The sequence below is a fragment of the Gavialis gangeticus genome, unplaced genomic scaffold (assembly GCF_001723915.1).
Source record: "Gavialis gangeticus isolate Ggan-Ray unplaced genomic scaffold, GavGan_comp1, whole genome shotgun sequence".
Taxonomy (NCBI): domain Eukaryota; kingdom Metazoa; phylum Chordata; order Crocodylia; family Gavialidae; genus Gavialis; species Gavialis gangeticus.
Genome location: NW_017729022.1, coordinates 85,045,240 through 85,062,780, shown reverse-complemented (window position 1 = coordinate 85,062,780; position 17,541 = coordinate 85,045,240). Strand labels below are relative to the sequence as shown.

Genomic DNA, 17,541 nt, shown 5'->3' with positions numbered 1-17,541 from the left:
TGGTTGCCCTTAAGCATAATCTTCCCTGCTGGCCCCTTATGGACATGCGCCAAGATAATTCTCTCAAAAAGCTTGCCCAGGATCGAGGTAAGACTAACTGGCCTATAGTTTCCCAGGTCCTCCTTCCTCCCTTTTTTGAAAATGGGAACCACATTGGCCCTCTTCCAGTCCTCTGGCACCACTCCAGAGCACCACGAGTGCTCGTAAAGCCGTGCCAGGGGTCCCGCAATGACCTCTGCTAATTCCCTCAGCATTCTGGGGTGGAGATCGTCCGGACCAGCTGATTTAAATATGTCCAGTCCCTCCAGAAGTTCCCTGACTAGATCCTCGCTGACCCTAGGCCTGGGTGTGCCTCCCCTGGGGCCTGCGGGGGTCCCGGTGGGGAGGCTGATCCAGTCCCTGCTCAGGAAAATGGAGGCAAAGACATAGACATCTAAAATTGTATTCAAGCAGATATCGGGCATCTAAATCCAAAGAGTGATTCAGGGGACTCCAACTCAACAGTTGCTTAACCCTAAAGGTACCTGATTTCACTTAACCCCTAAATTGAAGCTCCCATGTATGTGTTGAAGCAGCGCAATCTGAACAGCTAAGCCCCTCATGATTACCTAACCTTTCCTGCAGTCCCACTGTGAAGCAGAGTGATGTCTAAACTCCACTAAGTCCTCAGAAGGGTTTGACCTTTAAGGTGGTCCCCTAATGCTCATATCATCATCAAATCAAGGGCTTGTCAATGACAGAGTGCACTTTGTCAGCACTGAGTTCAGTGCTGAACACATGCCACAGTTACTTTCACTGTAAAGTACAACTAGAGGAGGAAGTTATTGGTGATGGTAGTGCTTACACTGCCCTGGAAGAAGGAGATTTGAGGTCTAAGCCCTCCTCAGCATAAAGGGTTTCCCACCCACATCTAGCAACTCCCTGACCACCAAACTGGAGCAGAGTCTAAGTATGGACCACCTCTTGAAGCTAGGCCATTGTGCAGCCAAGAAGGAAGAGTCAAGGAACCAGAAGGAAAGCAAGAAGAGGGAGTCAGTTTATCAGATACACGACTGGAAGGGGAGAGAACTGGGTTCTGGTTCCTGTTCCACCTATGCAGTTTACATTAGGTAGCCATTGGTAAAAAACTGAAAGATTTCTGAGAGCAGGAGCCTATTTTTTAGGCACTGAAGTGCATACATTAGAGATGTGCAAAGCGTTTCCCTGGATCTCACCCCCAATTACCAGATTACATTATTAGTTTCAAGTTCTGTGCAGGTAAGTAAGTGTCATTATTTCTGGGTAGATAAGGTTCTTTGGGTAAATCTGGTATGTTTTATTAGACCAACAAAAAATTGTTCTTTGCAAGCTTTTGGGTACAAATACTCCTTCAGGCAAAGGAAGCCTCTGCAGTTGTTTTGTACTCTTCCTGGATGGGATAGAAACCAGTATACAAGAATGCATGTCAGTGAAAATGCAAATGTGTGGCAGTGGCGGTCAGAGGTGAGAGACAATGGGTGACAAACCCCTCCATAAAGTAATGCTGGTGATGGTGATACCCAGGTAAACCAAAGATAAAGGATGCAGTTCTGGATTGAAATAGATACTGGCAGAAGCATATTGACAGGGAGAAGTCACCACTGTGGTTATTACTGCAAATATATGTAAGAAGCTGTAACAGCCATTACAACTCTGAATCCTGTTTTGCATAACAGAATGTGGCTCAAGAAGATTCAGATGGACAGCCTGAAGATTGGTTTTATCAGCCGATATGCTGGTAGCCGTTAGTTCAGGACTGTACAAGATGGAAAAATAAATGAATTAGTATAATCTCACACAGTCCTGAACTAATGGTTACCAGCGTATTAGCTGATAAACCAAACTCCTTTGCCACCCTACCTGGCAATAGACATCTGTGAAATAGATTTGGTGTACACATTTGCACATGCTCATGCAAAATCAATCAAAGCAAATCCTGACAATCCATGCATCCAAAGGTCTGTTCCCTATATTTGTTTATCTTTCGGCATTGCATCTTCTGTTGCTATCAATCAAAGTTCAGTGAAGCAAATACTACAAGGTCTGCCAAAAACAGAATGCTACCTAGAAAACATCTTCATTACTGAAAAAATGACAAGGTTATTTAAGGTGCACACAAGATTTGTTGAGCAAGAAGGAGACTGGCTTACATTTTCTCACAAACAATTCTGATACTTTACAAGCCTTGCTTTTAAATTGGCTTGTGATGCATCTCCATATGGTATAAGAGCTGTGCTCCCACATTGAAAGAAAAGACCTCTTACAAAAGAAATTAATGCAAGCTGACCAGAATCATGCTCAAATCTACAAAGGAAACACTCTGTCTAGTACCAGCCTGATTCAGGGAAGTATCCTTACTACAGCACAATATCCTTGCCATTTTTTCAGATAATCAGTTTATCCTATTTTCAGTAAACCATTTTTTTTTTTACTTTTTGGGTGTACCCTACATAAGTAACACTCCTCCCATAGAAGGAATTTTTCTGCATAGAAATAAATGTGATACTTAGGATCACAAATCTGAGTCATGCCAATTCTTATGGTTTATCTTGATTACCACTCCTACATGTGGTAGCAAAAATGCTCAGCAAGGATATATCTAGTATTCTTAACTAGCTACATGTAAAATGTTTAAAATTTAAGATACAGTAAATATGAATTTAAAAATTCTGAATTAAACTTGGAAAGACACTAATCTGTCTTGTAGTATAGTATTATAGTATATTTCATGAAAACACCCTAGGGAGCATTTATGGTGGAAAGTATATTCCTTTCACAAAAGATTCTTTTAAACCATACAAGCTATTTGGAGAATGATAACAGTTTATCTGTGGTCATGAATATTTAAGGCATGGTTCTGAAGGGTAAGAATAATGTATCTGGCTGATAGCTAAATTTGATGGCCAGAGATTGAATTCCCGATGAACTCAATGGGAAAATGGTCTAGATTTGCAGATAACTGGTGTACTGATTAAAGTATCTTTGTACTGATGATGTCAATAACTAGATCTTTGCAATAACTCTACTTAAACATTTCACCTAAAAATGCTTAAACAAATTCTAAGTGATGCTTACTAAGAATGCTAGAAATCCACAGCTCCTACTCTGACTACTAATGCTCTAAGAGACTTGTCTGATGGACATGGAATTCCAAGCAGGTAGTGAGAGATGGGGGCTCCAATTTACATTACAAGTGTTCTAACACATTCTCAGCTTCAAAAAATCTAATGTAAATTCACTAAGTACCATGTCATCCAGCTGCCAGTAGTATTGCTGGATACTAACTAAAGACATTTAAGTGAGTACTTGAGAAGCAGGAGTGCTATATGCTGCCGCAGCCTCGTGGATTTTTTTCATTGCCCTGTTGCAATGCTGTACAGTTGGCAATGTAAGATCCTGCTGTAATGTTGGTGAGTCAGAGATTTAAGTCTTCACCTGGGAAAGCTGAAGATAAATCAATGAATGTTGAGTAAACAAGCAACTTGAGTCAGATTGTATCAGCAATATTTTTGGGAGTGCTGTTTTGTCCTTGTGAGGAAATTATTCGGAAACTAAAAGAAGCGGATGACTGACAAAGTGGTTTGCAAAACTGGTCTTGCCAACTAGGTTTGCAGAACTGACCTTGGAATACTTTTGCCACTGATGCCTGGGCTAGTTAGGAAACCATTTGATATGTGTTTTACCTCAAACCTCTCCATTACCCTTTCTGTTTTCGTAAGCACTGTCAATAAAAGACTGCAGGAAGCATAAAAAGATTACAGTAATAGTAACAGTCAAAATCTAGCATTGCTACTAGAACTGCAGAAGGCTGTAGACCATATTCGTCTCACCACTAACCAAGAGATACCCAAACTAAATGTCTAAACCAGTGTTTCTCAACTGTTTCAAACTCAAGACACCTCTGACAGCTCTTAGTTTTCAATCATTTTTGACTACAGAAAAATAGTAGAGCAATTCTGTTACAAAGAACTCAGACCACAGCAGGGTAGAATGTTTTTAACACTGTGAATTCCTATTTGATATCTCTGGATTTATCTTGTGAATCATGTTTCCCCCACCTAACAATGCTAACATTGTGTGGCACCCCACTGCATCCTTGAATGGATCTCAAGGTACCCTAGGGTGCTCCAGCACTTTGCTTGAGAATCACTGGTTTAAATGGAAAGATCACCCTGTTTTGTGTAAAGAAATTACTTAAGGGCTAGAGCTTGTGAAAGCACCATCTCACTTGTTAATAAAATATTGACTTTTAATGTTGTTATACACAAAATCAGGATTTCATTTATCAAAAAATAGATGTATACATTTTCTATTTTAGACAACGATTTTAAATACTGTTTTAGCCTGTAACTATTAGTTTGCTGCGTCACCGGTAGATGGCAGCATTGCTTACTATACTATACGTAGCTTCTTCTGTTTTGTCTGTTCTAATAAAAAGCAAGCCATTCTTCAGTTACCGATTCTACTACATCATATTTGCATATTTATAAGTAGAATAAGTCCACGCTGTTAAAAACACACCATGTTTTCTGTTTTGTTTTCAGGGTTTTATTCCTTAGAGTCTGTATAGCCAAAAGATTGCTTTGTTTATTTGGTTGATTTGTTTGTTAAGAACCAGACACTTGCATTGTGTAGAAGCATGATACTTTCATTTTAGCTAGAAAGATCTCTGCCACTCTTAGTCATTCTTTTATAAAAGAACCAGTAATAAGAACCACTGGAGGCCACCCGTATTCCAAGCCCTGGAGGAGCCCAGAGAGAGAGAGAAACTGCCATTCATGTGCACAGAACACAGAACTGGTTGTTTCTGTTATGATTAGACGTCATGCAGGGAATAAGAATGGCAGGTGAATAGTTTTTCTTGTTAAAAAAGCGTAGCTTCGAAAAGCAGAAAAGTAATATTTACCAAACAGTGTTGTTATTAGTAGCTGTTTGCATAGCAGGCATGTTGACTGCTTTTCTGTATTTACAAATCCTTTTACAGTGTTTCTCCTACTGTAAATATAGTACTGTGAATCAGCATGGGAATTCAATCCTTTTTTATTTTTGAAGTGTTTACATGCTGTAGTTGACAGTGTCCCACAAATATCTTAGATGAAATAATAGAGACAAGGATTTCTTAGAGTGAAATGTTTTATTGGACCAACAGGGTAGCTAGGATAGAGTTAGACAAGCTTTTGAATGCAACATGTTCATCAGATTACTTCTTGCATTCAAAAGTTTATCTAACTCTATCCCAGCTACCCCGCTGGTCCAATAAAAAATATCACTCTAAGAAATCCTTGCCTGTTGCATAACTTTTGGACTGTCACAGCTTTGATCACAGTAGCACACTCTTACGTTCCTGTAAAATAGAAAATATATAAGACTAGAGCAAGCCAAGAGGTACCAAAACAGAAATATTGTCTAATTAAATAACCTTATTTTGTGATTGCAGGATACCTGTCAGATGTACCATCTGCATCATTATGCTCCCATTTTTTATTTAGTTTTCCTCTACATGTTGGAGATGCAAACTGAGACTGTTACAGTAACACTTTACCTATGCACAGCTGAACAATAATCCTGCCTCCAGTCCAAGTAAAGCAACTGGTGTCTCATGTTAATTCCTAAAGAAACTTGTTTTATGTTGAAAAATACACACACAATAAAACCTGTGATGATAATGCTCCCACTGAGAGTCTCACAAGTGGTGCTTGACACTTGAACAGTAAGACAAGCTGCAGTTTAGAATTAAGATCCATTACTAGAGTTGTGTGAAGAAAATTTAAATAGTACTTGCCTTGTTGACTTATTCCTACCAGCATTATTAGCATTTGCACATTCAAAAGTTCCAGATGTGTCCCAAAATTAAAAGAAGTAAAACCTTAAGGTACAGACTCTACTTTCAAATCAGTAATGTTACTCCTTGGTTAGACTGATATAAAAGGAAGTGGAACTCTTAGAGAATTACCTCAATGTTTTCCATTCCACTTATTCCATTTATTAAAATATGCTCAGATACAGGCAATTATTCTCAAAGACCAAACCTAGGGATGTGGACCTTTAAGGATTTTGTTGCAGTTTGTCATTCCTCTACAGTACTAATAATCAAATTTATGAAATAAACTGCTTTTGTAATAAACTGTATTGGTTTGTTATAGGGAATTAATTACACTTAAGATTCAGTATTACAATCTTCAGTTGGATGAGGAGCCTATTAACTTAGAAATGGACAGCTAATAAAGGAGGATTTGTAACAGGAGGATTCTGGGCCCCAAGTAATCCTAATTCTTGCATATACACTTGTGTAACTGCTGCAGGTTGGGACTCCCTTCACCCTTACTCCTGTATTCTTGGTAAATGAATACACCATTTATATGATGCCTTTGTGTGTTCATTTTTGTATGGTCAGGTCATTTCACCTCAGCGCATTCCTGCGACAGTGACTCCTACGCTCTTGATGTCTCCAATGGTGTTCACTCAGTCCACGCCTGCTCCACCAAAAGCAAATGAAAGTGGGCGGTTGCCACCCTCAAACCAAGAACCAGCTGCCAATTCAGGTAGCCTTATCCTGCCTATGCAGAACCTGGAGCCATCTCTGGTAAACAACAACCCAATGACTAAGATACAGCTGCAGGAAACACTTTTACACCTGATCCAGGTAAAGTCAGAAGTGTTTCCCTGTTGCTTACATCCTTTATTCTGCTTTTGATTTACATACTTCTGCTGCATAATTGGTTAGATCCATTTGTCTGAAGGCTAAATGCTATGCTAAAATGTGCATTGGAAATTATGCTATTTCTGGCTGTATTTAAAGGAAGCACTACATCATATTCTGGAGATAACAGTCCTTTGCACAGCATTGGCTTAACTGCCTTTTGATTAATGTATGCAGTGTTGGGTGCAACAGTTCAAGAAAGATGAACAATAAATTTGAAGGGGTTCAGGGTAAAGAACAAGGATGATCAAAGGCTTCAAGGGATTGGTCTGTGAGTAAAGGTGAAAACAGCATGCGCAATACACACGCACAACTTAACTAAATGATGAATAATTGGTGATACGACATTAGTCTTCAAATAGTTGAGGCTCATGTTAAGGGCAGAAGTTCAGGGAGGAATAAAAAAAAATGGGATGAAGATGGGCAAGTAAAAATATGTCTTAGCTGTCCAGAAAAATGTACCGGTTAGGTTCATTAAGAAGCACTTCTGCAGTCAAAGTGATGAAACTCTTATTGCCAGAGTTACTAAAATTTCAACTGACAAAACATTCAGGAATATTTTGTAGAAAACAAGCTGGTATACGTCAAAGGATGCAATTGAATGAGTCATGTTTTAGTGTTCTGTCTGACATGGAATTCTATGAGAACTAAAAAAAGTGAATGTTTTAAATGTTAAAGGACTGCCTTTAATCTGGAATGAATGAAGAGGGCCAATCAGAGTCTAATTTGTAAGTCAGAGTTATTTGACAATGTATTATTGAAACTGATCATAGACATAATCATTGAAGATTGACATAGCCTTTAGGTTCTGATTACATAATAAAGAGTAGATACAGGATAAAGTATTTTATGAAGCATTTCTCACATACCTTTCGGGACTTCTGGTTTGTGGTTAAAAAGAAGAGTGTTGTGTTCCTCCTGTTTTTCCAAATTTGGTCCTAGTGGGAAAACCTTTACATAAAACCAATTACTATCTTAAGCATTTTATCTTCTGAAGTCTTGTCTGCAAACTATGTGTTGGCCAGATTGTTTTCACTGGCCACAAAGACTAATTGGGCTATTTTGAAAAATATTTTCTGGTTAGCCCATTCCGTGCCTAATATGGAAAGCTAATTTCATACCTATCTGCTGACTTGCAGCTGTTGTCCCAGGTGCATCCTACATTCCCCATGAAGTGTCACCAGTTTAGTTATTGTCTTATGTTCTTACATGAACTTAATGTATCTCTTTCTAATTTGCACTGTCCAATTCCTTCACTTTTTGCAAGAATGCCATGTTTTAAAGCAATGGCTCTTAAACTGTGGTGTATACAGGGTGGATTTGATTTTAAATCAAATTGATAAAAATCATGATTTAAATCACTGGCCAGGAAGCCTTGATTTAATCATTGTTCTCTACCAAAAATGCATTCTTGTTGTTTGACATAACTTTTGTTCAAGGCTATGGAAATAGGCTTCAGGATAGTCAGCATGCATTCTACGTTTCTCCTAACCCAATGTTGAGAACTTTAGCTGTGGCAGTTCTATCTATTTTGTCACAGTTTTGTTCACAAATTGTCATCAGATTAGGCCAGTTCCCAATATATCACTCAAAACAGTGCACTAGTGAATTCCATCACACATCTTGTGGGAGAGTTAGTTTGGTTCCTCCTGCTTTCTTCAGAGCAGCTGCTGCAAAGTGGTTGTTACAGAAGTATTTTGCAATTTCAACAGAATTGTGCTCAAAATGTTCTTTTTTGTTTCTGCTGCCCCTCTCTCCTTGTATTTATCTCCAGACTCCTCCTTGCCAAGATCTACTCCACCCCCAACAATCCTCTATTCATTTAACTTCTTGAAACTTTGCACTTTTAGAGAGAGGTATGGGCTTGACCCTGTGTACAGAAACATGCAGAGAGTAGTGCTTATTGGTAGGTAATCAGCAGGGATCCTGGTTTTCCCTGATAAAAAAAAAAAATCCCAAATTTTCTGGTTTAAAAAAAAACCCCAAATCAATGTTTATATATAGTGGCATTTTGTTTTAATCACGTAAAAATGTAGAGATTGCAGGGGGTGTTAAATCAGAAAATTTGGGATTTTTTTTTTTATCAGAGAAAACCAGGACCCCTGGTAATCAGGTCTGTTATCACTTATCTTCATATACTGCTGTTAACAAGGATGTTATCTCTGGAGAGAGAAATCCACAGTTTGAGCACTGAAACTAAGCATCACAGAGATGCTTAATGGGATCTTCTAGACTAAGCAGTGAGTCCCATTGGGTAGAGTGGTTTTCTTTAATCTTTACTAATCTATAGAGGAGCCTCTGTGAACCCCATAACAATGGGCCCCTAATACAGTCCATGGCCTGTTGTGATGCATTTATAAAGCATTTCTAAAAAGGTTACATGAATATATTGTATCAAATAGTATATAATTAGAAGTTATAATCCTTATTCCATGATGTTATCTTTGTGCGATAACGTATCTTAAATTAAAACTATCTTTATATAAAAAGGAAAAAAAAGCATCTTAACAAAAAAATAAAAAATTACAATTAAATCAGAAAATCCTATTTAAATTTTAAAAAACTGATTTAAATAAAAAATCCATTATTTTTAAATCATTGATTTTTATCTACCTTGGATGTATAGAGCAGTCTATGGTATTCTGTGAAATGAAAAGCTTCAAAAAACAATCAGCATGTCAGCACTGGAAAGAGAGATGGATCGCAGTAATACCTTTTATTGCAAAATGATGTGCAAAATGGAGAAGTTTTGACAACTCCTGCTCTAACACTACCTGGGCAAAGGAACCAGTGCAGTTTAAGATCATTCAGTCCAATGAGTATCAAAGGAGATGCTGAGATTTCCTTACTTGGGAAACAGAATCAGGAACTAAATCAATCCACTGCACACTAAAACACTTCAGCATCATTATTGCAATAATAGGAGGGGAAGAAACTCCTTAAAAGAACCCTTAAATATAGGATAATAAGAATGAGGGCCAGGGCAGGAGGAAGGAAAGATTCTTGCTCTTGATATCTATGTATGTAAACATTCTGTGAGAGGTATTAGCCAGAGGTGGATTTTTTTAAAATTAATTCCCTTGCTAGCATAAACTTTGTCTGAGTGAGTATGGTAGAAAATTCTTTAGAACCTGGAATGGCAAGAACTTAAAATCATTTTGCTCTGTCTCTCTTATCTTTCAATAACCATTCTTATTTTGTTTTTCAGAATGATGACAACTTCTTAAACACAATCTATGAAGCTTATCTCTTCAGTGTGAGAAAGGCAGCAATGAAAAAATCTGTGTAAATGATAGTTTTTAATTAAATTTCTATGACTTCCTGAACTCCAGGAGAAAAAAAAATAAAAGTGAAATGAAATAAATGGTCCTAGACACTTTACACACACTTAAATATTGCTTGTTGGCAAGTACGTGCTGTACTGAGAAACGAGTGGGTGGAAACTGATTGTGCCTTCCTGGGGGGAGGGGGTTGGGTCACAGCACTAAAAACGTGAAATCACAAAATATCTGAAATTGTATTTTTTTACATGGGCCCATTGCTAGATTTCTTATGTTTCTCCTATAAAGACTCTGTTCTCAGAGTTCAGTCTCCTTTTTATTTATAGCTATGGTTATTCATTGACTAGTTATTTTACCTGAACCTTCTCTGACAGAGATATTGCATCACTTATACAACCCTGGGTTAGCATGAATGGTGCCCGGTCCAAGCCACAAGGTGGCAATGTTGAACTGTTTTTAGACGCATGAAAATATTGGTGAAATTCAGGACTAGGGAGATCTCTTGAAGCTGGGATTGTTTCTGACTTGTCTTCAAGGAGTTTAAACTTGTGTGAAAGAAATGTGATGATTTTCCCCCCAGAAATCTTTGTAGAAAAACCTTTTATTTTAATTCCTGAACGTTTATAGAAAGTTGTAGAAATGGAAATCTGAAGTTTTAAAAATTTATAGAGTAGCTTTATTGTTAGTGACTGTTCTTGCTCTACATGCAGATGTGGGATAGCCTTGGATTCAGGTGTCTCTTCTTCCAAAAAATCTACATAATTCTAAGCAATATATAAACTTGTCAAGAGAGAAGCTATTTAGTTCACAAGTGCTTTTCCAGCATGTTCCAAGAGCAGGTGGAAAAATGGTTTCAATGATCCATTTATAAAGAAAATAAAATGGATTATCCATACTATGCAGTGGATTCATCGTATTACCACATGAACTAAGTAGTACTGAAAGAACAATTTTCAGTTGTTTAAGGTGAGATTTTAATGTACTCCTAGACTTGTACAAAAGTAAAGTAGAATGCATTGGCCTCATGTTCCTTGTTAACACCTCAATTATGGTTTAAATCAGTTGGAATAAATACCTAAAACAAATGTGATATTCTTTTAGTTAAGGTTTTATACACTTCATTGGCAGATGTTATATGAAACCATAGTGTATGGATATAGTCTTTGGTGAAGAAAGAAAATGAGTCCAGGTTTTGTTTAGTGTTCTAATGCTGCAGTATATCAATGCCTTCTTACCTGGCAGGACTCATTCTTTTGTGGTTTCAGAGAGGTGAGATGGGGGCATTATTATATCTGACTCACCAAGAGCAACAGGTGGAATCAAAATCAAGTGGGGCTCAGACAGAAACATCAGAATCTTGGTGCATAAGGAAGAGTGAGGAGAAGAGAAATATGGTGAGACACCACAAGCAAGGCATGAACTTGGATTTTCTAACTTGGTTGCAGTATCAGGTGGCATGATTTTGCTGCCTGAGAGAAATTTGGGTATGGAATAGTGGCCCTAGTACACGGGTGGGGAAAATACAGCCCATGGGCCGCATCCAATCCACCTGGTCATTCTGTCTGGCCCGTGGGACCCCTAAAAAATTAGAAACTATTTATCTGCTCCTGGCTGCCTGTCAAAGATGACAGGAGCCAGGGCCAGTAGGACCCAGGGGGAGTCCCAGCAAGAAAGCAGCAGCCCCACCCCACCCCCAGCCATTTCCCTGCCTTCCTGCCTCGGCACTGTTTCAGTACCACATGACTCCTGGCTGCATCGCTGAACTGCGGGAGCACAGGGCTGCACTGGTATTCCAGTGTGTGTGTGTGTGTGTGTGTGTGTAGGGTAAGTCGCACCCACACAACCCACCATACACATGTACCCACACCGCCTTGCACAGACCCCCACACACCCTCACACATCCCAGCCACCCTCCCCGCTATGCACAGCTCCCCTATAGCCACCCACACCCCATATATCCACATACGCACCCACATGCTCCCACACCCCCCTCATCTATCCACCCCCCGCAGGAACACTTCCACCTCCCCAAAACCCCACATGCACTCACAGACCCCACAATATACAAGAGTGAGACTTCATTTTAAGCTATTGTATACAATCACCTCTATGTACACTACACAAATGCATGTAAACCAGGACACACATATTTTTTAAAATCAAATTAATGAATGTTGTAGATGTTCGCTTTTTAGAGTACAATTTAGTATTTTTCTGGTTCTAAGATGGCAAAACCCCTTGCTGAAAGGAGTACTTCTGGGGGCAGAAGTCATGGGTTAGGGGCTGGGACTTCCAGTATCGTTTCTAAGAGATGAGGCCAGAGGATAGCATACGATGGAAAAGAGAGTGAGCAAACAAGTGTTTTTCATCTCCGACAAGGCATCTTCTAAAATTATAGCCAAAATAGAGCCATCCCCAACTACTGAAAAGCTGGAAATTCTCTGGGTTTCTCATAAATTCCTATATTTTTTATTTGTATTAGTCTTTAAATGTCATATATATTGTTTAGTAATATATTGATTTTTATTTTTAAAATAAAACCAAATTTCTGGGAATTTTATTCAGACTATGGCCACATACAGGCATGCTTCCCTCTCAATCTGATCAGGGAGAGGAGCAGTAGGGGTGGCCCGGGGTTTGTACTGCTGCCTCCCTCCTGTCAGAGCTTTGCTGTGCTGTTCTCTTCACTCTGGGTGAGCTGCAGGCACCAGCCTTGAAGTGCTGTGCAGGGGGAAAAGCTTGGGAAGCTTTTCTTTTTTTACTTCTTTTTTTGTTAATTCAAAGGGAACAATTACAATTCTACTGCAGAATAAACTTTCACATGGCAAAATATAATTGTAAAGGAAGGGGCTAAGTGTAAAGTTTAAATTGCGTTGGGTTTGGGTTTCAGCCATAAATACAATGAGATTCCTGGTTCATTATGTACATCCTGGATATCAGAATGGCATCGTACTGTTCTGGTTGCTGTAGCATCCTTTGTTGGAAAACCTTAGATTAAGAGATTTTACAGGATAGTATTTTAGGTTGTAAGGTAGAAGATAATGTGGCAAGAAGACACCTCCTCCCAGGAGGATTGTTCTAGCTTGGGGGGAAAACGTGGGATTCTGCAGTCTTGGAATATATAATACAACAAAACAGATACAAGTTCTGACAAATGACAATTAGTTGAACTTGCTACATAGAGTAAAACTTGTTTTTAAGACTTCTCTTCCTTTTCCATGTCCTACAACTGCTTTTCCCATCAAGTCATTGTGATCATATTTCTAGGTTCAGCTGGAGGGGGAAAAGAGAATAATTGTATATAAGCTTCTGCATGATGCCCAAAAACTGAAGAGACTCTTTCTTTTCCACTGAAAGTAATACTCTAAAAATATCTTAAAGGTCAAAGCACAAGTCCAGTCTTAACACTTTGCCCTATATAAATACTACATATTAGAACTGGCATCACAGACCAAGCCCCTATGTTAGCCTATCATCAAGACTGCAGCTAGACTGCACCCCCCCTCCCCAAACTACCACTGTAACTAGATGATCTCTCTTTTCAGTATCAACTAAAATTACAACTATCAGTGATCATTTTTGCATTTTGTTTAAAAAGTGGTAACATTACCTTCCCACCAGAACAAATAACAGACATACAGAAGCCTATGACTGGAATGCAAGGAGAGCTAGGAACAGACTCCCTTCCTCTGCATGATTCAAAATAGCACTGAAACAAAACAGATATAGCATATCAAAGAAAAGGAAAGCAGACTGTTAGGTTACTGTACAAAATAATTTACAGGGAGAGAGCTTCAAAATAAACACTCTCACCCTGGAAGAGAGTTCAAACAGGATGAAATCCTTTTTATTAATTTCAATAACCAAAACATCTGGTGAAGGGGCTAATATATTTTATGGTAACATCTACTTTAAAAGCATCCATGTAAAAGTTTCTGGAAACCTTTGGCACATACTTTGATTAGAAACCTAACCTATTATGTTTTGGTGCATCCTCCGCTAACTACAAGACAACAGATCTATCATCTGACAGCAAAAGAGGGAAGGTATGAATATGGCTCAAGAGAATGGAACTGCACAAAAGTCAGTATATGATGCAGATCATTCCTCGGAAAAAATAGCAATCTGCTTGTAAAGTACAAGGAAAAATGAGGGCCCCTGACTAAAAACACTAAAGCTATTGTGCACCAAGAAATAGGTTAGCCTTGATTTTGATGCAGAATAAATAGCACCTTTTGATTTACCAAAGCATAGCAGTTCTATAACAGATTCCTGTCTAGTAGTGTAAAGACTCTGCTACATGCCTCCTTGTGGATCTATCGAAGTATTTCCACCAACAGGACTAGGCATCAGGGCTGTGCGAAGCTTTGGTCCCTGATTCGATTCGGCGGCTGAATCTCCAAATCTGAATCAAATCAAAGGACCCTTGAATTTCTCTGAATTGAATCAGAATCCTCTGAATTGATTTGGAAAGATTCAGTGATTCGTGCATAGACACAGCTTTAAATGTTTTTTCCTACATACCTCAAGGTACCAGGTGGCTCATCAATGCTGTGACGCTGGGGTGGATGGAGCATCCCACAGGAGCACGGGGGGCTCCCCAGCACAATCAGCAGCAGACCTGGAAGTGGACCAGAAACACTTCTGATCCACTTCCAGGTCTGCTGCAGAGCATGCAGGGAGGGCCCCCCTGCACCCCCCCCCCCCGGCTCAGCAACTGGTGTCTCCTGAGTCTGGGGGAGGGGGGCACTCAGGATCCCCCCGCAGCTGAGTGCCAAACCATGGGGGGGGCGGCACGCTCCCTGGCAGACAGAAGTGGACCAGAAGTACTTCCAGTCCATTTCCGGCTGCCGAGCATGTGGAGGGCCCTCCCACACTCCCATGCTCCATCAGCCCCATCATTGCATCATTTGCAATCTGCACTGGTACCTCAAGGTATGTAGAAATGACATTTAAAGCTGTGTCTATGTCCAAATCGCTGGTTCTCTGAATCAGCATCAAATTTTCAGATTTGGATTCAGCCAAATAGAAGCAGGGACGGTGATTCGAATCAACAAATTGAATCACTGTCCCTGATTCGGGCTGAATCCAAATTGAATAGGACCTGCTTTGCACACCCCTAATGGGCATATATGGCCTACATGACCATTCCAAGTACCTGAGATCTATGCAAAGCACTATTTAAGAACTAGATGCCATTGTCCTGTTTTTAAGCCCTGCATACCTGTGTAATTTTCCCCTACGCTTGCCTAAAAATACCAAAGTGACTCGAATTGAGAGAGATGAAAGGAACGTGTGGGCTTTTGCCTAGTCTGTGACTACTCAGGCTGGGAATAAAGGTTGTTTTCATGTGTACAGCTGCCCAGGCGTACACCTTTTTGGCTGTCTCTTCCTCTCTGTGGAGGACTATAGACTCATATCTGCCAGCAAGTTCTTTTTTTTCCTCTGTCCAAGAAAGTTATTTTCTTCTGTCTGTTTTCCCCTTCTGATTCCTCAGGAAGAGCTAGAGCAGGAGGATCCAATTTCTGTATATTGTGCACAGAGATCACGTGTGCTAGAATATTGCTAATGCGATGCAGTGATCCATCTACAACTACACTCTAATCTATTCCCTTAAAGGAGAAATACCACCCAAGAAGAAAGAAACCTGTTTCAAACTTTTTTTTTCTAAAAGAAGTAATTTATTTTTTATATATTTATTGATTGATTTTCTGCAGAGGACTGTCACACCAATTTGGTTTGCAAGAGCCTTGAGGTCATATTAGTCTCTCACCCCTGCTGGTATCCAGCTGCCTAGTTCATTGATCATCATCTGTGCAAATTTTCAGGAGCTCCCCAATTTCTGATGTGAGGTTGAGGGGTAAAGAGGGGGTCGATATTTGGTTTAAATTCCTGTAGGGGAGAGGTGAGCATAGCTAAACTTACCTTAATTTTTGCCCAAATTCAGAAGTATCTAGAACAATACTCATACACTGCACAACATATACAAATAATAGCTGTACATGAAGCAGACTAGTCTTAAATGTCCCCTGGTGCTTGCACGAGTAGCTGAAAATAAATGGTGTGGGAAACAACCTATATGAAGGCTTGATCTTTGCAATTTTCCCCAATTTTTCACTGCGACTCAAACCCCTCAGTCCTCTACAACCAGCTCGGTGGCCTCTAGAAATTAACTCTTTTCCCAGTATTGAGTGTTGTGTGGACAGGAGGAAGCTTACTCTGGGATTGGTATGGACTGGAGCAAGCAAGGGGTATATAGAAACCACAGCAGAGTAGCAAGCTACTCCTTCCTCCCTTGACCATGCCACTGAGTCTTTAGAAGCCTTTGGGGCAGAGTATTAGGAACTGCTTTTTTGTTTTTCCCTGTTGATGTGGGTAATTACAGTAGGCTGTCACTGGCTGCTCATGCTGCAGTGGCTGAGACGTTCTGTGCTCGAGAACACTGATCCTTATGTCACAGAGTGAGGAAGAAAAACAGTAAAGACAGCAGGATATACTTAACTGGGACAATATTTCCATACACAACTCCTGCATTGATTAAAAAAATGCCTTTGCTATGAAAAGTCCTTGTAAGCAGGTCACTCATCCAGCTTCCTTATTAAGGCCAGGTAGCACCATGTCCAAGGTTTCCAGGTGGTTTATTTTCCATGGGACAGCCTTGTCCTCGCAGTAAAAGAAACAATGAACCAAGCAAGTGTGCAAAGAGATAAACAATCCAAAACCAGTAGGCTTTCTTCAAGTCTTGAAGTGAGACGGACTTTGTTCCCCCTTTGCTCCCTGACCCTGGAGCTCTGAACCCTTTGGCTAGGAACAAACATTACACATAAATCAGTTTGTGATCAGAAACTGCTTTAAACCTGTAGCAGAACAGATGTTCGGTGCACATAAACCAGTTTGACAATGGCTGAAACCAGTTTGAGATAAACCTGATTGAATGTAGTATCAGACTAAACTGATTTGGCTCAAACCGGTTTATTCAATATCTGTCCCAGACCTTTTGCTGGTTTAAGATAAACCAGAATCCCCCAGCATCCTGGCATAGTCTCTGGGTAGGGTGGGGCTCTCTGTTCCACAGCAGGGCTGGCCCCTCCCCTCTGCTCCCTGGCTGCAGCTCCTCACTCCCTTTACCATTTCCTGCTAAGGAGGAATTCCCCTTCCCCTCTGCCTTGCTGAGGAGATGTCTGTGTATTAGCTAGCATGTGGTCACATACTCACTATAGTACATGCTGAATCAACAGGCAGAATCAACAAGTAGCTGGTAATGTCCCTCTGTTGTTTTCTTAATTGGGTGATAAACACTGTTATCAATTCCCTGCTGGGCTAATCAGAGCTCCTGCTGGGGTCTGGCCATGTCCCCACTCCCGCATCCATGCTATGGAAGGAAGGGAGGGCTACCCTAGTGCCCCTTGGCTTCTAGCCACTGCAGGTATGTGCCTGCATTTCTGGGATGTCTGTCTGGTTACAAAACTGATTTAGCCTAGCCAGGTTAGACTAACCTGCAAAGTTTGAATCAATTCAGGCTCGGGCTTTTTGAATGTCTGT

General features: G+C 40.0%; 1 protein-coding gene and 1 long non-coding RNA gene across 6 annotated transcripts in view; one reads left to right on the top strand and one right to left on the bottom strand.

The window, feature by feature from the left end:
• Positions 1 to 11,089, top strand: part of DCP1B (decapping mRNA 1B) — an 80,128-nt gene extending 69,039 nt beyond the window's left edge. For all 4 annotated transcript variants that reach the window (XM_019515541.1, XM_019515540.1, XM_019515539.1 and 1 more), the window contains 2 exons: positions 6,413 to 6,661; positions 9,927 to 11,089. In XM_019515541.1, coding sequence (XP_019371086.1) covers positions 6,413 to 6,661; positions 9,927 to 10,007 — 330 coding nt within the window. In that variant the 3' untranslated portion in view covers positions 10,008 to 11,089. The remainder of the gene's footprint in view (positions 1 to 6,412; positions 6,662 to 9,926) is intronic.
• A 1,676-nt stretch (positions 11,090 to 12,765) lies between these two features.
• The window catches only part of LOC109296231, a 13,558-nt gene continuing 8,782 nt past the window's right edge, over positions 12,766 to 17,541 (bottom strand). Inside the window, exons 2-3 of one of the 2 annotated variants that reach the window (XR_002096928.1) lie at positions 13,610 to 13,708; positions 12,766 to 13,272 (exon numbers count right to left, since the gene is read on the bottom strand). This is a non-coding gene — a long non-coding RNA (uncharacterized LOC109296231). Of the gene's footprint in view, positions 13,709 to 17,541 lie in introns of both variants that reach the window. The other variant, XR_002096927.1, reaches the window with a different exon arrangement.